Source organism: Stegodyphus dumicola, chromosome 6 (assembly GCF_044657685.1).
Source record: "Stegodyphus dumicola isolate Sdum_Otavi_A_Nest chromosome 6, ASM4465768v1".
Taxonomy (NCBI): Eukaryota; Metazoa; Arthropoda; class Arachnida; order Araneae; family Eresidae; genus Stegodyphus; species Stegodyphus dumicola.
This window is the reverse complement of record NC_140773.1, coordinates 158,340,778-158,365,767: the sequence shown is the minus strand read 5'-3', so window position 1 is coordinate 158,365,767 and position 24,990 is coordinate 158,340,778. Positions and strand designations below refer to the sequence as shown.

At 30.8% G+C, this 24,990-nt stretch overlaps 1 protein-coding gene across 2 annotated transcripts in view; it reads left to right on the top strand.

Annotated features, from left to right (window-relative positions):
* LOC118203347 (growth hormone-regulated TBC protein 1-A-like) overlaps window positions 1-21,445 on the top strand; it is a 67,294-nt gene extending 45,849 nt beyond the window's left edge. Inside the window, exons 7-9 of one of the 2 annotated variants that reach the window (XM_085819108.1) lie at window positions 2,685-2,793; window positions 9,794-9,979; window positions 21,215-21,445. In XM_085819108.1, coding sequence (XP_085675234.1) covers window positions 2,685-2,793; window positions 9,794-9,979; window positions 21,215-21,268 — 349 coding nt within the window. In that variant the 3' untranslated portion in view covers window positions 21,269-21,445. Of the gene's footprint in view, window positions 1-2,684; window positions 2,794-9,793; window positions 9,980-13,227 lie in introns of both variants that reach the window. The other variant, XM_085819107.1, reaches the window with a different exon arrangement.
* Window positions 21,446-24,990: the final 3,545 nt, after the last annotated feature.

Sequence of the window (24,990 nt, the reverse complement as noted above, 5' to 3'; positions counted from 1 at the left end):
TGCACATATCAAAATGTCAAAAGCATTTATTTAGCGGAAAAATATAAAGAACGGCTACAGTCTATCCCCCCCCCTCCGCTCCTCTTTTTCAAGTTACGCTTGACTCTCCGAATGTTCGCCAATTTTCAAGTATGCGGGTAGTTAAGCTTTTACTGTTAAAGGATGACTGCATGAAGCAAATTTCTGCCTTCTGATTTCAGAAATGTTCCTCTTTTTTACTTAAATTACTTTGCTTGCAATATCTGTTAAGGAAAAACTGATATACGATGGAAATTTAGAAAATGTTCAGAATTTAGATTTAAATTAGTTAAATATCAATATGAGTGGAAAAATAAATTGTATTTATTATTAAGTTCCAAGCGAATAGAATAAATATGCCTTATCATTATTTATTTCCTCTGTTTTGAAGTGAAATTTCATCATTAAATCTTTAAATATCAATATGAGTGGAAAAATAAATTGTATTTATTATTAAGTTCCAAGCGAATAGAATAAATATGCCTTATCATTATTTATTTCCTCTGTTTTGAAGTGAAATTTCATCATTAAATCTTGTAATATAGTTTAGTTCTGCATAGTTTTTTTTTTTTTTTTTTTTTTCTCTCATTGTAAACTAGTTCTGTAAATTGAACTGTTATTTAAAATTTAAAAAAAAAAGTAATTATTTTCCATGGTTGAGGTAATACTTATTCTCTCTTAATAAATACTGCATTTCTCATATTTTCAATTACGAGTCTAATTTTTAAGGTTATGCATTTGTGTATAATGTAATTAGACAGGTGCTTATTTGTTTTTCTTAAAATGTGCTTAAAAAGTGCTTATTTTTTTAACTAAAGTGTGGCTATGAACCCTGTTCCAATAAAATTCAAAGCATTTACCTTGTCTTCAGGTTTTGATTCAAGCCATTCAAATTTTGAATCAAGAGAGTTTGTCCATGTTATCAGTTTGCTCATCACTGTAATTTACCAAATCAGTCAATAAATATGAAGTTCCTTCCACATCCTAATGTTCACATTCAGATCCATTTTCCATATCCACCTCACAATCAGATTCGTTATCTCCGTTGTTTTCATCATCAAATTATTGAAGAAGTTTTCGAATTTTTTCTGTAGTCAGTCCTGTTTTCCTTTCTAGCATATTGCTCGAAAAAAAATCAAAATAATTCCTAGAAAACATGGAATATTGTATAGCAACGCAAAGCTGTATTAACAGTTTACAAACGCAGCTATATTGAATTTTGTAGCTACAAGAACGGAAAGGGAAAAATTGGGAAAACCTGATCCTTAACACAAAGACCTTTGAAAGTGATAAGTGCTTAAAACCCCAGGGATGTCAAACTTGACATTTCACCCTTTTTTCAGTCTGAAAAATGGGAGAAAAAGACAGAGCCACTAAAGTGTACAACCCCGTCCTTTCAAACAGGGGATTCTATGGCCACTATAATGGCCATCCTGTCCTCAAAGGGTTAACATTGGATAAAACTCATAAGGAACAAACAGCAGATTTTACAACAGCACATAATAGTAACTGTAGTTAACTCTTAATACAATTATTTTTAATTGATGTTCATATTCATTTCTTTTGGTATATGTGACAGTGCTGCTAATCAGTTTCATAAAAAATAATAAAATAATAATTAAAAAATGCAAAAAAAATTTACACCTCTTTCTTTCTTTCTTTCTTTTTTTTTTCTAAGAAAATGTTTTTCTTTTTTTCCTGTTTGATCAAATATAGTGAAATCCACACTATAGTGAGTCCACAGATTTTCAGTGCCTTGACGTTTGTTATAGCAGATATTTTTAACAGCATTCAAAACATGTCTATCTTTAAAGTAGGTTAATGTTTATGCAATAAGAATAAAACTTATTAAGCCAATATAGTACATCTATTGTAAGGAGCATTTCAGAGAAAACTGACTAATTATATGAAAATTCATTCTTTTAATAAAGTTTTGTTTTATCTTGCAATATCCTCTTGCTTGTTTATTTTATATTGAAATGCTGGATCATATTTTTTCATTAATTACATATGAAATTAGAGAAAATCAGCAATAGATAAACAAATAGAAAATTTTTTTCAAAGAAAAAGTGGCAAAGTATATACAAGAGCATAAAATTAGTAACAATACAACCGTGAGTTTGGTATAAATTTATGTCTAAGATCTCAATCGATTTTGAGGGCAAGCAGGTATGTTAGGAACAAAGAAATCTGAAAGACTGGAAAGCAGTGGGCACAACTGTCGATTTTTACTGTGGATTATAAATATGACTGCTGTGCCCTTTGCTTTCCAGTCTTGCAGATCTCTTTGCTCCTGACGAAGAGGGACCTGTATCTGCTTTCCCTCGAAATTGATCGAGATCTTGACATAAATCTATGCCAAACTGAAGGTTGTTCTGCTACTGATTTTGCTTCACTTGGCATTTTTCTCTTCTGTTTTATGTACAAGAACATTTTAAAAAAGATCAAATGCTACCATCTACTAGATATCTAGAATTTTGGCTCATAATTAAAATCTGTAATTGATTGTAATTTTTCTGGTAAATTAATATTTTGTATGGTGTATTTGATGTTTTTTCCAATAATTCTGTTTTAAGAATCAAATCAGTTTTCTTGATGATAGTTTTGTTTTAAATTATTTTTTATTTCCATCTTTTGAACCTTTAAAACTCTGCCCTTTGTTTCAGGACAAAAGTTCCACAAGTACATGAACGTATGGTGCAAACTGGAGTGTCCTGGTCTATGTATGTTAGCAAATGGTTCATTTGTTTGTTCGCTGAAGTTTTACCCATTGAAGTAAATATTTCTTTTTTGTTTTTTACTTTTCTCTGTATATATGCTATAAATATAATGAAGATCTTTTGTTCCTTACATTATTTTGAATTAATTTAATCATTTGTGTCTATTCTGATTTAACAGTAGAGTAGTTACAAAGGTTTTTTTTTAAATTTATATTTGTGTAATTTTCCCTATTTAGTAGCTCACTGATTTCATAGTTATTAAATAAAATATCAGTAACTTTTTTAACTGTTTTTATGTCTGTTTATTTGAATGGATCTCTCTGTTATGCCTGTTCAGTGCATAATGTACCCATCTTGCTAACTTACTTTATATAGTACAATGAGGACATTTTGTTGCTGCTCAGTCTGTTTTCAAAGTATACAACATAAGAAGAAATCAATTCATATTAAATGATAAAAGAAATAATCAGATTTTGCTGAATCTGATGAGATATGAGATATTAAAAGAAAATATTGATATATAATGGACAGGATAAAAACATATCTAGTTATCTTTCATAGTCTGTTTTATTGAAAATAGCAAAATAGATGAAGGCTATCTATCTATGGAGCAATGCCTTTATAGTTATCTTTTCGTAGGTTAACTCTTTTTTTGAAAAATTCTCCCTTTGAATAAAGGAAAAACTAGACTTTTTATAAATTAATTTAGAATTAAAATGAAAATAGAAAGCATGATTCTTCTGTCTGTTACTCCAGGTATCTTATGATTTGGCCCTTGGATTTTTTGCTTCAGATTATTTCAGATTACCTTTGTCTAACAAATACAGTACAAAATCCCAAATCCGGCCTCGTCAGGACTTGTGCTATTCCAGATATTAGGTCATCAGTTTAAATCTAGTAAGATGGCATATAGAAATAATAAAATTAAAAATATGAAGCATTTATGATCTAAAGGGTATCAAAATTTACAAAAAAAAGGGGGGCTTAATATTTATTTTTTATTTTATTAAACATTTCTTTCAAGTTGTTTAAGTTGCTTCGTTTTTTTGTGCTAATACTTTCTCTTTAATTCTGTAGACATACAATTTCTTATTCAGTTACAAATTGAAGTCCTATAATTGCTGTGTCTAGAATTCCGACTAACTTGTCAATCGAAATTTTTTCGTCTCTCTGTCACTCTGCCTGTAGTGGTATGTTCTGGATTTAGAATCATACAATAGATTTGCCATCCAGTAATTGATTGATGATGATTATATTTATGCCTATTTCTTGCACATGCTTAACGCTTATCTGAGTCCTGAATAAATAAATTTGCACGTATACTTATTGAGGGCCGGCGTCTGATGCAGTCTCTGTGGCTCCTAAATTGTGCTACTAAACACCTCCCTTTATCTTCCCTAAATTCTGCTGCCCGGTGTGGCCATATGAACTCTGGCGCTGGTTCTGGGTTTTTGTGAATAACAAATCAATTATTTTTTTATTCAAATTGCACTAGGTTTAATCTGTTGGCGTATGAGTATCATTAACAAAATCTACTTTTAGCATATGGAAAGAAATTTTTGTTAAATATTTCCTGTCAACATTTCTTAGCACATTTAACTTAAATCTGTTATCATCGCCAAGCATAATGTCAACAGAAAAGGTTACCATGCTGTTTCTCAATTACTAATATAAGAAAAAAAAAATTTTAAGTCGCTCCATGAGTCATTACTCAAGTTGTCATATGCTGATAAACATGTGGTGATGAAAGCAGGGGTGTTTGTGCTCCGGGGAAACCCCGGAATTCCGTGGATTTTGAACTTCGATACCTGGAAATTCCAGGGATCGTCGTTCAAAAGGAAGTAGGGATAATAATGAATTATTTATTTTGATCTGGGTTTTGTTTGCTTTGAAAGCAGAAACCGCAAGGTCAGCGTGTGTGGTGAAAACTTTTCCTTCCTTTCTCCAAAGGCAGTGATAATGCGTGAAAAGGGGGGAAAAACTTCTTTTTTGTTCTTTCCTTATTGCGAGTTATGACTCATTGCCCCGGTTCTTGAACATTCTCTTCTGGATTCTTTTCGGCAAGTAGGCGCGGCAGAAAAAAATGGGAGAGACTTCGTTCGACCAGATATGTAATCACGTGACTCTGGGTTCAAAGGTCTTATCTCTCCTGGCGTGGCGCCAATAAGTAGAGAAGGGGGATTTTTCGCCATATTAGCTATTGTCATTGATCGCTTCTCAACTTTTTTTTTCTCTGCTGTGTAAAATTTTCGTTTCATTTATTGATGCACGTGTAAATTTTTCGTTTCGTTTATTGAAATATTTTTTTTATTTATGTACGCAAGAGAATTTCGCTATGAAATTTCTCGATATAAATAGTGATATTATACAATTAGAAGAAGGTGTCCAGAATGCATTTAGGTGGAATTGGATTGAACGGAGAGATGGTAGTGTGGATACCATCGGCACATGGTGCAAGAAAATTAATGTTGCTGGACAAGCATATTGTGTTTTTTGTAACTCACTGCTGAAGTATGGTGGGGAAGGGTTCAAGGCTTTCACAAATCATTCTAAAACTGTGACGCACATAAAATATTCAAAGTGCATTAGACATTCAATGACTGTAAGTAATTATGCTAATTAAAAAAATACTGATGACTTACTGGAGACTGATGCTCGGCCATTAGATATAGTGACAAGAAAAGCATGCCAAGAGGTATTAATAACTTCGTTTATCGCCGAGAATTCTCTTTCTTTCAATGTAGCTCCCAATTTAATTGAACTCTGCAAACAATTGAGCCGCGATCAGACGGCACTAAACTCATTGGAAATGTCCAGGACTACTGCATGTTATAAGATGAAATATGGGCTCGCAAAAACTATTAAGGAAAATATCATTAAAACTTTAAAGGAGACTCCATTTTCTCTAAATTTGGATGAAAGTACTAGCAATGCTCAAGAAAGTATACTTGGCAATATTGGTGCAGTTTTATGACAACAATCAAAATGAAGTTGTAGTTCATCATTTTGCATCTCTAAAGATGGAATCTTGCAATTCAGAAGCTGTTTTTAAAGCAGTTATTAATACTATTGAAGATAATAATATTCCATGGGCAAACTTAATTAGTGTATTAATGGACTCATGTAACACCATGCGTGGGGAAAAAAAAGGGTGTTGAAACCAGACTATGATCAAACAAAGCACCCCACTTATTAGATATTGATGGTGATTGATGGTAATACAGCACAGCATATGAAACAGAAATTACCCCTTAAAAATTCATATCTAATTAGTTTTACAGCATTAGATCCAGAGCTAAGAGGTAAAACCAGTACAATATTAGCTTTTGAAAAATTATCATCTTTTATGTCCCATATTTTTAGTGATAATGAAAAGTCAAAAGTAGAAGCTGAAATAAGGTTATACCAGAGTGATATTGATATCACCAAAGAAATGCTCTACACATTCTAATGAAAGTGGAAATCAAGTCAAGTGTACAATTGATAAATATTAGTCTAAAGTTTTTAATTTAAAAGATGATTTCACAAAGGATTATAAGTATCCTACATTGGCTAAATTGGTCAAAGCCTGCCTTAACTGCTTCCATGGCCCATTAGTGGAAAGTGCATTCAACTTAATGGATACACTTGTCACTGACTATAGAACTCTCTTAAGATTGATTCCCTAGATGCAGTGCAGACTATTAAATATGATTTAATGGCTTCTAAAGAAACCTCATGTGAAAAATATGTCTCAAAAAATCCAATGACTGATCCAATTCATAAAGATCTCTTACTGAATATGAACAGAAGTTAGAAAACATATCAAGAGGACTTAAAAATATGTATTTCAGATGAGTCACCTATAAAAGTCTCTGAAAAACCTTCTACATTAGCAGAAAAGCAAACTTCTTCTACCTCTGCATGTGCAGTTCTCGAGGAAATTTCTTCAACTCTAAATGAGGAAAATAAAAGTCAACCTTCCTGCAATTATGAAGTTCACCACAAAAGAAAGACAAGCCTACAAACATCAGAAAATAAAAAAAAAAGCAGCAGAAATTAGATAATTTTTTTTTTAAAGAATTAATTCAGGTAATTTAAAATATTTACATAAAATGTAGTAGTTTATATGTTTGAAAATTTATGGTTATTAATTTTGCAAAAAAAGTAATTCATTGAACTTTTATAATTAGGTCATTCAATACTTCATGTAATTTTTCATTTCTCTCCCACCCCCTTCTCGAAACTCCAAAATGTTGGTAGTAAGTCCGTAAAAGTTTCAGGGGATTTTTTGGGGTCCCTCAAACACCCCTGCGAAAGCAAAATATAATAAATAATGATTCGCCAGTTTGGCGTCAGGGGTATAAAACTAGGCGTAAAATAAACGATGTATCTGTAAAATGTTTCAGTTTGAGATATATGACCGGCAGCTACGGAGCCAAATTATTGATCATACAAATTTATGCTAAAAAGATTGTTTGTTCAATAATGAGGTATATTTTATTCAGTGCCAAAGTGAAATTAAGAATCTGAACTCTCCACATGTTTTATTATGCGTATTGTGAGGGAATTAAATGCGCATCCAAACAGCACACCATATATATATATATATATATATATAATAAAATTAAAAGAGTTGGTAGTGGCCTTTGAGGTCCGGATTTTAGATCATTCCGGATATCGGACTTTGTACTGTACTGTGAAATGATTGGACAATTCAAAGTTCAGTAAGAACTCTATTATCCAGACCTCTATCAATTGGTGTCTCTGTGGTAGAGCTGATAATCAGTTTAAAGAAATCTTGGGAAAACTTAGTAATATTAAAGAAAATACCGCAAAAATCAGTAACTTTTACAAATTCTATTATCAGTGATTTGAAGAATTTAAATCTGCTAGAAAAATTCATTTTAATTGTTGAAAGGGCTCCATATTATATAGATGATGTTGTCAGGCAAAATAAAAATGATTTTTCTGCCAATAAATGTTGCCTTCATTATGAAACTGATAGAATAAAGTGTAACTAATATTATAAAGCATTATTATGGAAGAAAGTAAGGGGAAACTAATTTTTTGTGTTCTAAACAGTAAAGATGATACTAGCAAGTAACAACCACTAGTTATGAATTACACGTATGCTCAAGCTGATGGGGAGAAAGGCAATCTATTGACCTTTTGATGAAATTTTAGAAAGATGTGGAAAAAAAACAAATGAAACACTAACACCAGACACAAACTGACAATAAATTTGTAGATATGTTTAAAAGGATGCAAAGACATCATTCAAGATGCTTTTTTAGAACTGAACTGCACAGAAAATAGCAAACCAATTTTTCTAATTTGGGTTACAAAGAAATCATTCAAATTGTAGATTGAGAGAACAATACAAATAGTTAAACTTTTTTAGCCAAAAAAAAAAAAAAAAAAAACTTTTTTATATGTTTCCTTAGAATAATAAATTTTGTGTCATTATCACTTGTAATAGAATAAGCAGAACAATGCATTATAAATCTCCACAAAGAATTCAACTTTTTAAACTTCTTTTTAATTCTTTTAATACTAAACATATCATTTTATTGTTTCATTATAAACGACAGAGTAATTTTAAAAAAAGGTGGTCAAAGAGAGAGAAAAGTCTTACCTCATGTGCATACATTTCAATCTTTATAAAGAATAAGACAGGTTAACATGCTGGTTCTTTAAAGGGCCGTTCCCATTCAGGTTTATCTGAGCTAAGGAGACAACTAACGTAGCCGACCCATCTCCCAAACCAGTTTTTTCCCATAGAGCAGCAAGTTGAAAAATCTGAACTGCAAGCATAACGAGCTAGTCGACACAGGAAACTCACTCTGTTAGCTCAGATAAACCCCAGTGGGAATGGCCCTTGGAAAGCGTGTTAAGCCTGTAGCTTATATTAAAGGAAGACAATGAAAAATTACTAAAAGATTAGTAACATGGTACTTTTTAGGCAAGTTTAGTCTGTGCATATCATTACAAGGAGTGACCCACCAGCGGCCGAGCGGTAACGTCGCTGAACACTGGTCGTTCGGTTCGAGGTTCGAATCCTGCGAACAGGCTGGCTGCATGGGCATTTTCGTGGTTTTCCTTATGTGTAACGTGTATACGAGCCAGTTTCTCTTTAAAAGTCCTCCACGAAGGCATTCCTCCCTTAAGGCAGATAGCCCTCGAGTGCTTTGCCATAATCTAATAAACCAAACCAAACTGTTACAAGGAGTTTAAATGAATTTCAGTACATTAATTCCAACAATAAATTTTAATCTTACTTAGCAGTATATATATAGCATTGTGCAACCTGAGCACTTCCTAGGATAAATTAATGGTATCCTTCGGTTAATTCAAGTGGATTGTGTGTAACAGAAAATTTGCTTGATACATTTTGATTTATTCTAAAGTAGAAATTTTACAATCGTAATTTTTTTAATGAATTTATAAATTTTTGTGGTCAATTTGGCACTCCTAGTTCATCTGAGGCAAGGGCCTCACTTAGAAGACTTGTCTTTTTTATTTTTCAATAATAGCATTTGGCACTACTGAATTTCACCTCAGTAAATACACATTTTTTGCAAAATGATATTTTCTGTAATAGAAACAATTTTTTAAAAATAAATTTTCTTCCTGAACAGGTAGAATTGCAAAACATATAGGCATATAAATGAATTAAATTTGTACGTATTTGTGAAATATATTAATGAAATTCTGCTCAGATTTATTTACTGTATATTGTCAAATGTATTTATTATGCAGTGTCAAATTACTTGTTACTAATTATGACAATTGTTATATCAGTTTTTGAGAAAGAATAAATTCATAATCATTCTTCATATGAGATTAATTATGTTTGGTTATGTATGAATTTTTTTACTCAATAATTAGCATCATTAGCTTAACATGATTAGCATTATCAACTAAATTTAATTGTGGAACTAATAAATACACAATTTAAATGTTCTTATAAATAATTGTTATTAATACTTTTTTCTCCTTAATGTTTCTAATTCAATATTATACCTATGTTATATGATTTTAACCTGCATATCTTTTAATCATTGTATTTCCAGACTGTTCTACGTATTTGGGATTGTTTATTCTATGAAGGATCAAAAATTTTATTGAGAGTTGCTGTTACTCTTGTTATAAAGAATCAAGATAAAATATTAGCAGCTAAAAACTTTGTTGAAATTACTGAAGTATTTAAATCTCTTCCTCTTGGTGCTACTGTAACTGAATGTCATACATTCATGCATGTAAGTAATATATGAATATAAAATTTTTGAATTTTGAAATAAAGTTTATAACATTAAAACATGTTGAATTAAAGTATAATGAAGAGTATATTCTTGCTATTCAATTTTAAGTCGCATAAATACCTTTTGTATGTAGAAGGATTACTATTACTAATTTCAACATCTCCTAAAAATCATATCCCTAATATGGCATCTAATTTGCTTGTAGGCTGTCAGTATGTATACTGCATTGTTAGTTCATAGCTATGTGCAGCTACTTCATAGTTCACTCAACTTTTAGCTGAATTTGATGTATATCTTTCTAACTTTTGTAAGATGCATTTTAGACTAAATTTCTAGAGGAAGAAATTGCTAGCTAAAAGGGGATCTGCCTTTCTGTGTGATATTGCCATGTTATAAAACAACTTTTGGTAAACCATATGATATGTTCCTGTGATTTGAATCTGACTTCTGACCTGTTGACAGAATATTTACTAATTAACTGAGTAACAATTGAATTAAGGAACTAAAGCATTCTGTAACATGTGATCTTAATGATTATTGGGATGCTAACAGTCTTTTTAGTGCAAAGGGACAATCTGCCTAGAAGGACTATTAATTTCATTTTGGCAGTTTACATCGATTCACTACAAGCGTTGTTTCACTTTTCAAATTGTTGCCACCAGATATTATTGTCCTGTATTAGATTTAAAGAAATTAAATAATGAAGAATCTGCATAAATGTATGCATGTTTCTCGCATTGTGACAAAACAACGATACCTATAGCCATCAGATTTTGAATAATGTAATCTTTCACCGAATATGGGCATCTGGAAGCCCAAATTTGAAATTTAAATTTATTTTATTATCGATTTCATATTTTGTAAACCTTTAACAAATTTTGGATTAACAAACTCAATGATTTCAAAGCGAGCAATGGCAACACTGTGCAGGGAAAAAAAAATTATCTCCAGCGCGCAAGATTGTGTATCGGAAATTCTGAAGATATGCTCATTGTTAAATTATTTTGCGATATTGCTGTTGAATTGAATTTTATGGTTTAAGTACGAAGGACATGATATTTAATAATTAAAGGAAACACAGAAAACATTAATAAAAAGCCCCTTTAGGCATTGTGTAAAATCTGAAAGCTTTCAGATTTTTTAAAATTTGATTTTACTTAGTCTATATCAAAGACATCCGCAGAATACTTCTTCTTCATAAAAAGAGCGACTTGTATTCAACTTTCTCGGACGTGAATAAAATTCATCTGGAAATCCTTCGTCAGTCTAAGGTTCAATTTCATCATTATTTACAAGACAGTATTCCAGATTTTAAAATTAAAATTACAATCTTCAGCCCAATTCTGCATACATTTTATGTTAGTACAGTTGACATTTTTTTCTCAGTTTTGCTTAGAGTATCCTTCACTATTAAGATGTTTCAAAATATAATGAATTTGGAGATTTTTTTTCCCTTTCCGTTTTGTGAAACAGTAATTCCTGTTCAGTTTAAAGAATAATTTTTCACGGCACAATATTAGCAGTCCATCTTGAAATGCGTCGTAACTAGACAGAATTAAAAAATCTAGACAAATTTAGATTTGCCTTTTTACAAAAAGTTAATAATTTTCGTAAAGCGAAAGAATTGTTATATATATATATATCTGTCTATTCTATTCTGTCAGACAGAATCTGTCTGACAGAATAGAACAGTACAGCACAATCTTGGACTTTTTTTTTTAAAATTCATGCTTAGTGACAAAAAACTTTTACAATTTTTTTCACAGCAAAAATATGTAGCAATATATTAACCACAGCTTTCTTTAAGTAACATCATTTATTAGTGAAATTTGTGAGAAATCAAGCAGAATACACAAGAAATGCAAAGTTCTTAAAGCTGGGATTAGAAGTTTAATATTTATTGATTCTTTATTTCTTTTCATTTTGATGAACAAAGCCAGATTTTTAGGTACAGTATAGAGTAATAAATTTTTATGGTATGCATTTTGGTATATCACAAATGGCTCTCGGTAAACATTTTGAAAAATGATCCACATTTTTAAGCAGTAAGCAAAGGCTAGCAGTAGAATGAAATAAAGTATTCAAATTATACCTAGATAGGCTATTTTATTAGCTTAGTTTAGTAATTTTAATTTTTTGACAAGTTATTTTCATTTCTGACATTGGAAATATTGTGTTTCAGATTTGTAAAATATTTCTTCAGTATTGTTGTTTTTCCTGCCTATTGTGAGCTCATTGTTTTCTTCATTGTCATCCCACTGTTTCGCTCAATAAATTCATCTGATATCATCACTGATACACAATGCAAAAATTGATACATCTATGAAATTCCATTCCATCTTTTGAAAATATTTTTCGCTTGCCATTGATAGTGTATAAATCATAGATCATTGCATGTTATCATAATTTTTTTAATGTAATTATATAATTTGATACCATTTCATGAATATTAGACGAAACTCGCATCAAAAGTATCAGGCTCTAATATTGTAATTTAAGAGTGCATTTTCAAATCATTTAATATTTCTTTGATTAAACAATTTCCATATGTTATTTTGCTGTTTGATCAAATTATTATGGACTTAGTTTTATATGCAAAGTTTTAGCTTGTTCTAAATACTGTAGTTATAAAATTTGGTCTGAAAAATACTACTTTCAGATTGGAGAAAGAGTAATTTATTTTATGAGCAGGGTAATGGTTAGCCAAAAAAAAAAAAAAAAAAAAAAAAAAAATTATTATTATTTCTCTTTTCTCATCTGTGATTTGGCAATCTACTTCTTTTAATCATTCAGTAAATAAATTTGCAGTTTTCCTAGATTTTTCATCATAGCAGTGTTTTATTGAAAAAGATCTTATGTTGTTAAAGCACTTCAGTTTTTGTCGTATTTTAAATAATTCCAATATGTATATGACAATATGGTCTTAAATTAATTACTTCTTTTATTTTTATTAATTAAGATTAAGGATAATTGAAAAGTTAAGCCTCAAACCACTGGTAACAATGTTCTCCCTTGTGTAACATGAGTACTTTTCCAATTCAATTAATTTAATGTTTAGCCACAGTTAGTTATCTAATGATTAATTCAAAATTTTGCATAATAATAGCTCAAATGAATGCATTTGGCAATTATTGTTTAAATAAAATGGTTTAAATTTGCTAATACATTTGAATTCTGTGATATAAATTTTATATATGTATATATATATATATATATATATATATATATATATATATTTTTTAAAGGCTATATTTAGAGTACCTGGCTCATTTCCAAAAGCACAGATATTGAAGCTCAGAGAACAGTGTAGGGAGAAAGTTGAAAAAGAACAAGAACACACTAAAGTCCTGCATCAGCAACAGAAACAACGACAATTAGAAGAAAAGCAAGCACGTGAAGCAGCATTAGAACTGAAGAGACAAAACGAAGAAAGAGAGGCAGCATTTATGGCAGAACAAGAAGCTGAAAAACTTAAAGAAGAAATTTTGCAAAATGATGCATCAGATTCTGATCTGAAGCTCAATCTTAAAGAAGATGTGGATACAAATGCTCAGTCTGTAGAAAGTCAGCCTGACAATAAACAGACTTCCTTTCATGAAACTGAAAGATCTGAATCCAGTCAGATCTCAAAAGCAGCTGTGATAGAACCTATAAGCACAGAATCCTTGAAAGTAGCAAATGGAAATCAAGTAAATTCTGTACTTACTCCTGAAAATCCTAGATCACCTTCTGACAATAATTCAGAACCTCATGCCTAAATCTTTCATAGTAATACCAAATGATAGCAATAACTGTGTAGGTTTCTAGTCTGCGATATAAGGTAGGAATAATATTTCATCAGTTTAGGCTTTTAATTGAATGGCCTTAAAATTTCTTCTAAATGTTAAATTTTGAGACTTTTTGCACTTACATTTTATGTGTTTGTTGATCTTGAGAATAGTTTTATTGTTGAGCCAGAGAATTACCAATGTATTTTAGTACGTATGCAGTGCATCTGCATAATTTCCATCACATCATTATGTATATATAAATATATATCTTCTTCAGATAGCCGCAAATAATTTTAAATAAAAGGTCTTTATGTACATTCATATTTTCCTGCCAAAGCTTAATTATTTAATGATTTGTAATTTACATCTTGTTAATTGTTAATAATTACCTACTTAAATGTTATGTGAATTGTACGTTTGAATGTGTTTTGTAGCTTTGTTATATGATATATGTAACATATGTTATCTAAGATAATATAATTAGTGATACTTCATATACTAGAGTATCATAAAGATGTTGTTAATGATACTTTTCCAAAGTATCTTTGAAAGGGCAAAAACAAAAAAATGAAGGGTTAAAAGATTAGTAAGTGGAATTGAATTTAATATTTTTACATCTTTACTAGCCTTTCAGGCAATTTTATGACTCTTAATTTTGTTTTTAAAGTTTTGCCTTAATTATCTTCCATTTCAGATGTTTTAAATTAAGTAACTGTGCTCATTCCTTATGCCTGTGTTCCTATTCAATCTCGTGTTTTATTGCATTTGACATGACCTTTCCTTTCATTTTGTTATTTATCCTGCATATTTTTTGCTTTAAGTTATTATGTATAAATATATAAATTATTATATATAAATATATATATGTATAGGTAGTACAGTCGAAAGTCGTTAATCCAGACTCGTCGGGACTTCGACGATTCCGGATTATCGATTTTTCCGGATTATAGATCATCAGTTTAAATCTGGTAAGATGGAATGCAGAAATTACAAAATTAAAAATATGAAACCGTAATTTATGAAAGAACAATTATGATCTAAAGGGTATCAAAATTTACAAAAAGAAAAAGCTTAATATTTATTTGTTTACTTTATTAAACGTTTCTTTCAATGTAAGTTGTTTAAGTTGCTTCTTTTTATGTGATAATACTTTCTCTTTAATTCTACTAAACAGACATAATTTCTTGTTCAGTTACAAAGTTCCGCTGTTCAAGTCCTATAATTGCTGTGTCGAGAATACCGACTAATTTGTCAATCGAAATTTTTTCGTTTTCAATAACATCTGTGTCACTTTCTTCACTATCGGCAGCGAATTATAATGACAAGAAATTTGATTTAAATAATATCAAAGACGGAGTACATCGAGATGAAATACTACATTTAGTAAGGAATTATAAGCCAAATAAAATAAAAACATCTGCCCTGAAGATAAGGATAGTGCTGACAGATCGTTTTCCAATTCATGCATCAACGCGACGCATGCTCAGAAAGTTTGTAGCTTTGAGGTCCGGATTATAGATCATTCTGGATTATGGGTGTCCGAATTAACGACTTTTGACTGTACTTTACGTAATATGTAAGATGACAGTATTGTTCAGAGAATCAAAACTTTCATTTAAAGAAGACGGTAAGAGATGGAAGCTAAGTTGTTTGTTTGAAATAATAGGTAATCGTGATTCTAAGTGGTTGCATCTGGAGGTGATGATATGATTATTGTTGATCGTTTCTTGAACACTACAGTGGAGGTTACATTAACAACAGCTGTTCATTTTATTTGGTAACCTTGTGATATACACCTAAAGAAATAATATGTCTGATTAATATGGAAGCTAGTGCATGCTGTCATGATATTGATTCACATGGCTTCAAATTTGGATAACTCATAATAGCATTTTGATGAACTGCCATCAGTTGTGGCCGAAACTTTCTTAATATTTTCTTCTGTCGTTACAGAAACCTTTGGACAAGTGTTTCCTTTATTAGTATTAAGAACAGAATCAGGATTTTCAAATTTCTATGTTAAATTGATAGTTGTACTGTGGTGTAGTTTTGACTGTTTGTTTTGGATGCTGTGGACCACTTTGACAGCAATTCTGTGATATTTTCCATCCACTTCATTACAAAACTTCATGAGAAAAATCAGTCTTTAATAGAATATTGCTGTTGGCATGTCATATTGAAATAACATTAATCTCTGTCTGTAGTTTGCCTTTCTCCGTTGATACCTCTACATTGAGGTGAGGACCGGATACTCCACTTTCATGTAGTTTGCCTTTTATATGAATGTCTCACTTGTAAACTAGCAATGTCTCTGCAATGTATGCATGCTCAGCTCATTATGTCCTTTTTATGTCTTCTCTAAACAATACTTGTCATCCTGTATATATGCATATGTTGGGAGTAGAAATGAAAGTTTGAAACCCCCATTCCAATAAACTGCCATCAGGAGTAACTAAGAAATTGTAAGATTGTAAATACTTTTTATGTTTCTGATTTTTCACTGATATTGTTTTTGCCCTTTTTTTATACTTGCTGGTTGATATATTCTTTCATTTCCCCTTTATTTATTTGAATCTTTTTTTTTTTTTTGATCTTTTAGTGAAACTGCCCCCCCCCCATTTGAGCTAAATTAAATGTATTAAACAGAGGTTCTCAACCTCTGAATTAAACCTAATTTCTTGATTAAACAGAATTTAGTAAAATTGATTTTGACTAATGACAAGAGAATAATTTTTAATTGAAATTATTTATACCTATAATGTCTGTTGCAGTCAAAAAAATCTTCCTATATTTTCTAGGGCAAAAGGGAATTTAAAGAATTTTTCAATCTTGTAACAGAATTTTCATGAAATGTTCTGTAATCAGTATTAGTTCTAAATCTACAATTATTTATCCATTCAGATAAATGGAAAAGTTTGAATGTAGTATTTTCAATTCACCAGTTAGTATAGATTTATGCTTTTAAGTTTTCTGCAAATATTTTTTCTCAGTATATAGGTTATAAATGTTCACTAGAAGAACATTTCCTTTTGTAGTAAAGAACCTACTTCAAACTTCCATAATCCAGTCCCTATATTAGTCTGTGATCTCTAAGGTCTGCAGATCAATATTAGCTGATGAATTTTAGGGTGTTTTCAACTTTCTTTCATTAGATGGTGCCATCAGTATAACTTATAATGAAAATTTTCATGGCTGGTCAGTTTAGAATAGTGATGCAGGTATGATGCAAACTGGTCCTTTGAAGCTGTATTTCCTCCTTTAACATCTCAGTGCACTGTGGCTCATTCATCTGTCTTTCAGTTTATCAGGATTCCCATATATGCTGATCAAGTCAAGGGTTCAGTAACCAGCTAATTCATACAACAACTGCACTGTAGAGAAGGACTGTGACAATCACATTTTCTCACAGAAAGGTTATGGCAAATTTAGCAGCCAGATTTAGAGCATATATTTAGTTCAGTTACTAAAGTACTTGCCAATAAGCTGAAAGGTCCACAGTTTAATGCCAATTAATAGAAATTATGCAACCATCATAATCTATAAATGAAATATTCATGGTGGGCTGCTATGAACTGTAATAAGCATTCACTTTTAAATAAAATATAATTATTGTTATTATTAAAAAGTCATTAGGATGAATATTTTTAAATTCAGTTTCATCTAGTAATAGTTTTCTTTTCACTTTCTAATTTATTATAATTTAGCTTTTATATTTTTAATCTATAGGATAAAATATTAGTTATTTTTATATTTTAATTATAATAATATATGTATGCATGTGTGTATACACACACACCAAATTTACACACACACATATAGAGAGAGTATAATATATATACATGTATATATAAAGATTAGAGTTTGAGAACCAAAGTCAGACTTTCAGATTTTATCTTTCAAAAATATTTTAGACATGTAATAATAGAAATATTGATTTCATTTATTCTTCAGATTTTCTTGGCATATTTTCTGCTTTAAATATAACCTTAATCCTTCAATTTCTTTCTCTATATATGCTGCCTTAATCTTACTTTTAATTGAAAATTTTGTGTGTTCCATTTCAAAATGTTTATGGACTAGTATTTGCCTGATATCCAGTTTTAGTAAATAGGCCTGGTAATAAAATTTAAATATGTGTGAAACAAGGATTAGAACTTAGAACTATAGTTTATACATTAGTGAAAATAATAAAATAGAAGTATATTACATTCTCAAAAGTATGTAATATTTAATACTTTAACTGTTCTTCTAAATTTAGATTTTTTCATTATTTTTACTTCATGTTCCTAATTAAGTTTTATTAATTATTATATTAAGATTTTGTAATTATGATTAAATAATTATACATTTTCCAGTCCAGTTTGAAATAATCCAGTCATAACTTTGAATAGCACAAAACATGTATATTTATCTATGAGACAATCTTATTTTTTCCCCCTTTACAGTATTGTCTGTTGTTATTTGTCTGACTTAATTTCTTCTTTATCTGTTGGTTATTTTTTCATTATGCATTACTAAAAAATAGATAAAGTTAGTTAATAATATGTTTGTAATATTGCAGTGCTTGATTTTTAGTTAAAATTTGTTGTATATTTTAACTATAATTTTTTAACAAGTTTGTCAGGTGTATAAAGGAAAAAGAATGTAGTCAAGCTAGTGTGCCAAATATAATGTATTTTAAATATATTAACTATTACATCCATGAATTTAAGTATAGCAAGTTTCACATATGGGATTTTATTGTTGTGGCAATACCAGTTTGAAGGATTTTTTCTTGAGATTATCAGATATTCATCTTTTATTGAGATTATTTATATAGTGTAGTATTGGACTGTAATTTGTAATGCATATAAATTTTGCAATAATTTAGGATTTTTTAGGATAATGATGATAGGTATTTTTGATATTTTGTAATTGTAAAAATGTGTTGCTATGCTTGTAAATAGCTGCATTATGAAAAATTTGTGAATTTTTATTTCTGAGAATTATAATGCCAGTGAAATACTATTTTAACAAGAAAGAACGTTCAATTTTTATTGTGCAAAGATGCAACATTCCACAGCAGTGCCAAATTTTAGTGACTTATTCGTCTTATATTTATTTTGTTTAATAATTTTATGGTATTCTTTCCCTTCCTTTGATACTAAAAGCAAATCTTATGTTTTACAGAATGTAAGTGAATTAGACACAAAAGTATTTTAACATTGGTTTTAATTAAAAGGTACTTAGTGTAGGTTAAACCCAATCACATTATTTGGTTAATTCAATCATTAAAATGAAAGTCGAAATATGTTATTTAAAATAACTAAATGAACTAAAGGCAGAAAACATATCATAGTGCATTTTTGAATGCCTAAAATTAACAAATTCATAATATTTTCATGAATATTCATAATATATTCATGGAAAATTTATTCCTTTCATTTATTTATTTGTTAATTGCTCATTAATTCAGTAATGAGGAATAACCCGTCCCCCAGAAAATTTTTTTTCAGAGTATTAAAAAATTGAATTTATAAAGTGAAAAGTTTATAATTCAATTTCTCATATTCTGTGCTTTGTAGTACCTTCTTTTCAAAAAAAAGTTATTTTTGTGAGTTAGTTCACTTTATTTATTCATTTTTGTACATCCATATAAATTCTTTTATAGTCTTTTTGAAGTAATAAATTTCTGTAATTTGTATAAAAATTAGTTTTGATATTTATTAAGTATTTGTTTATAACAATTAAAAATTGTATAATTAATTTGTATAAAAGAACTTAGCTATGCTGATAATTTTTTAAAATACGGATTATATAATATGCTTAAATTATGATTAATTTTATGCTAACTGATTTTTTTTTTAACTTTTGCATTAAACAGATATTATATCAAGTTTTGCAATAATTGTCCTTTGTAGACCAATGTAAAGCTTATACAAATATGCAGGAGATTTGCATTCACAGCTTTAAATGTGTCTATTTAGTGGTAATGAAAATTGAGCATGAATTAATCTGAATTGCATAATGTTATAATATATTAATTATTTACTGTGTATAGTGTAAGTTGGTGAATTGAACTTTGGGTTACTTACAAAGTGATTAAAATATATAAATCACACTTTTTTAATATAGTAGCTTTAAAAAAATTGCAATTTACTATTAACCACTTGCGCTACGACTAAGCTTCAGGGTTGCGGTGCTGTGGGCTACAATATAACAAGCAGTAAAGTGTCTCATATACGGCGCTCCGTGTCTGCGAGTGCAATCCAGAGCTGTAACTCGAGAAATAAACAATCTCGTTGTTAGGCGACGTGTGCACCACGTTATTTTCATTTTTGCAATAAATGCCTATTGACGTGGTGTTTACGTCGCTCGTGGTTTGAGACAAAAGCATCTCGACGTGCGTGGCATGTCATTTTAGCGCAAGTGGTTAATATAACAAAATGGCAAATGAGCTTAAATTGTTTGATCCATTTTTTACTAAATCAGCAAACTCTATTTCTCTAAAATATTTGGGTATTTTAATGATATATGTATGGTAAATCAATAATCAATGTTCACTTGACAAGACCATGCAGGGGTATATAAATTTGCTTTCACACATTAGCTTATATTCACAAAGACACATAACCACACAAAGACATATGGTCTTGGAATTGATAAATATGGTGATAGCTACTTGCAGTTATTGCAGATCTTGTTCATTTAAACATTTTTTTTCATAAACTTCACAAACAGTAATCTAGAAGTGAGTTATAAGGGTAACATGTTGAGTATCTGCCCTTTGAGGTGTTCCAGTTTTAAATAAATAAATAAATAAAAAATACAATAGAAAAAAACCTCTGCAACATGTAAAAGATTCTGTTCGAAGTAGCCATTGGGAATTTTCTCCTTAATTAATCATCCAACAAATGCCATGCAAACATTCTGCCATTTACGGTATATTGCATATGTGTGGGGGAAAAAAAGAAGAAGAAGTCTGATCTTTATTATTTTTTTAATCAGTGCAGCACATCCATCAGGTATACAGTGACTTTGAACTTTGTATCATTAATTGAATATTTAACTTTATACCCCAGCATGACTAAAGTTTTTAAAATAAATTAAAAATATATCGTTATTATACATATCAGTTTACAGAAATATTAATAATGCTATTTTTTATTTTAAAAAAGCAATCCTGAGCTTTTTATTTTTAACTTCTCGGTACAAATATCAAAATTATTTAGTATCTGATGTAAATATTTGCATATTGAAACTAAAAGGTAACATGTATTAGAATAATCTCAATCTTCTAATTCTTTCTTGATTCATATTTTTTAATTTGGATCTTAGTCAAATTTTGTTTGTAAAAATATATATCATATCATAAAAGTTTCTAAACTGTGCAATCAAAAATTATTACCAAAGATTGTATGTTGTTATGGGAAGAAATCTATTTTCTTTGCTTTATTGTTAATTTTTTCTTAAATTTCCTTAGGTAGTACATTTAACTACTTATGACAATTCATATGTAACTATGCAGGATGAATAATAAAAGGTATTTAAATTTTTAAATTGCATCTTATTATTTGTCATTCAAAAGTTATCCTTTCAATTAAATATTATAATATAAAACTAAGCCATTTTAAATAAAGCATGCAAAATAATACTTTTAAAATGTATCAAACATGTTTTAATTAAATTAATGTAAATTTGTGTTTAATGTAGATCTAGGTGTAACAATTTAAGTAAATTGTACGTTGGAAATCTTCATTTCTATGAGCAGATCATCAAAGCTCGCTCACCAAAATATGGTGATATTTTATCACTATTAGACTCCATCAGAAAGGCCTAAGATTCACAAAAACTTTAAACTAACAGTTAAAACCAACTTTATTTAACATTTAAAAAAGTAAATCACATATTGCAAGAGCCTAAATATTTAAGCGTTAACACACACACAAGCCAGTGCCAGACATCGGCAATTATCCAGGCAGCATGCATTCGTAAATTGCATGAAAAAAATATGTGCAATTTATGAATGTCCCTTCGTATAAAAAACGTTTAAGTTGAAGGTAAAAATATAAGTGTCCAGGAAAAAATAATAGATATTTACGTATATTTTTCCGTTATAGTATACATAAGTTTTATGTATATATTTATGCAAAAGATTGTGGTTCATTTGTAACTTTCACATATAATATACGGAAATTTCGGAGATTTACGTATATTTATCACATATACGTGAATTTCTCCAATTTTTTGCTTAAAATGCATGTATGTTTAGTAAAAATTTACGTAAATCTTCCCAATTTTTTACTGTATGTAAACGTATATATTTGATAGAAATTTGCATAGATATTCCCCTTATTTTAAGGTACAAAAACTGATATATTTGATAGTAATTTTCCCTATGTTTTCTTTGCATATGCAAATGATTTTGTTAAAAATTTAGTTTGATCTCCCTTCTTCTTTACTGTGTATAAAAGCACATTTTTGGTAAAAAATTTGCATAAGTCTTCAATTATTTTATTACTGCATTTTTTGTAAAATGTACAGATTTTAATCTCATATTTTTTGTATGTTATGATTAAAAATGAAAATGCAATTTTTATATCAAATTTTTACATATCTGCCTTTTAGGTATGTATGGCAAAATGGAATATATATGTAACTGGAAAATTTAAATACACTAGTAAATGCAAAAAAAATTAATTTCTATTCAAAAACTGTGTTACACTTAGAGGCTGAAAATCACTTTTAATATTTCATATTTCATTTCAAAGTGACTACAAAATATGCAATAAATTTCATAAACTTGAATTCTATATTTTAAATCAATTAATGCTACCGTTCATTTACATGGCATAACAAAATGACCTTCAGAAAAAGAAATAATTTATTTAAAGTGTTATATTGCTAAAGTGAATTTAGTACAAGGGGTGATCAAATGAAAAGGTACGAAACGACGTAAAAACGTAACAGTTAAATATTTGCATATTCTGCCATGGAAGAACGTAGCGGGACATCTTGGGATGCGATTGGAATCTCTCATTGGGATCGGAGCATGCGCGGGCGCCCGCATTCGCAGGAGAGAGCAGAGCTCTTATCAAAAGCGGCGTCCAAATGATGCAGCAGTCTGTATAAGGACAGGATGGTGTTCGCGTTGCAAAATTCGACGACTGAGAAGCAGCGAGATGTTGTCCGATTCCTGACAGCGGAAGGTGAGAAACTGGCATCTATTCATCGCAATGTGACGTGAATAGTGAAGGTGGATGTCAGCTATGGAACCGTGTGGACAATTGTTCACGACAGATTGCGATATCGGAAGGTGTGTGCCGCTTGAGTTCCGAAGCAGCTCACTGACCAGCAAAAGGAACTGCGTATGGGGCTAACACTGCAACATTTCTTTCGGTAATCAGAAAGACCCCGCTTTCATTGAGCAGATCGTCACAGGTGATGAAACCTGGTGCCATTACTACGAGCCAGAGACAAAGCGGGACAGCATGCAGTGGAAGCATGCGTCATCACCTTCCCCTAAAAAGTTCAAAGTTGTGACGTCAGCAGGTAAGGTGTTGCTCACCATCTTTTTCGACAGTCAAGGTCCGCTACTTGTGAAATTCCTGGAGAACAGAAAAACCATTAACTCTGATGTGTACTGTGAGACACTTCGACGCCTACGCAGATCCATCAAGAATAAAAAACCAGGGCTGCTCACGGAGGGTGTGGTTCTGCATCCATGATGATGCGTGTCCTCATGTCTCCAGAGTCACACACATGGAACTGGCCAAGTTCAAGTGGGAGACTTTGGACTATTCGCCCTACAGTCCAGACATGTCGCCCTGCGATTTCCATGTGTTTGGTACACTGAAGAAACATCTGAAAGGGAAGCATTTCAACTTGGACGACATACTGAAGGACGCTGTAAAGGACTGGGTCTCTTCACAGCCACAGGAATTCTGGGAACAAGGAATCCTGTGGCTTGTTCATCAGTGGGATCGTTGTGCTCAGGCCTATGGTGTATATTTTTAATAAAGTCTACATTTGTGCCCACCGTGTCGTTTCGTACCTTTTCATTTGATCACCCCTTATAAATTACAGTAGCAAACAGTTATTTGCTAAACTACAATTCAGTAAATGTCTGTAGCGCAAAACGAAATATCATACATTTAGATTATTTTAATGAGTATGCTAAATTTTAAAATTGCCAAATATAGACCAGGAGAGATATTATAGAAAACTTGCCTTTTTCAATAGTTACGAAGTTGATTTTTTTTGCTTACGTTCCTTAAAGATGAATGTTTAATGTCCCGAATATTGCATTCTTCAGATAATACGCAAATATACAGTGGATGGACAAAAATATGGAAACACCTTGTGAAATGCATGTTTGAAAAGAAAGATTGATTTTAATGAAATATGTAGGTGGCACTGGCGTTTTTGACTACTGACGCCACCTATACAACTTCGTAAATGTGCTAAACAGTTCAGTTGTTGTCGGAGTACTGTTATGTGAGGTTGTCATTGTATTATGTCAGAGTTAACAGACTTCGAACGTGGGCAAATTGTTGGAGCACGTATGGTAGGTGCTTCCGTAAGCAAGGTAGCCGAGGTGTTTAGTGTTTCAAGAGGTACTGTATCGAAGATTTATTCCGCACATTTGAAAAGCGGAAAAACATCATCTGCTAAATCCCAGCGCGGACAAAAGTGTGTCCTGAGTGATCGTGACAGACGATCATTAAGGGCAATTGTGACGAAAAATAAGAAGACCACAGCTGCAAAAGTTACTGCTGAAATGAATGTTGTGTTACCGAACCCTGTGAGTAGCAAAACAATTAGAAGGGAGCTTCATAAACAGGGAATTGCTGGCCGTGCTGTGATTGAGAAGCCATTCATCAGTGATGCTAATGGCCGTAACAGGAAAAGGTGATGTTTAAGTCATAAAGCCTGGACTATAGAGCAGTGGAAGCGAGTAATATGGTCTGACGAGTCTTCTTTCACATTGTTTCCCACTTCTGGCCAAGTTTACGTCTGGAGAACGCCATCTCAAGCCTATAATACAGACTGCTTGTTGCCAAGAGTGAAACATGGCTGGGGTTCTGTTATGGTTTGGGCAGCCATATCGTGGTTCTCTGCTAGCCCCATGATAACTGTGTCAGGGCACATGACTGCCAAGACTTATGTGAACATTTTGGCCGATCAAGTGCATCCCATGGTACAAACTTTGTTCCCCGATGGTGATGGTGTCTTCAAAGACGACAAAGCCCCTGTTCA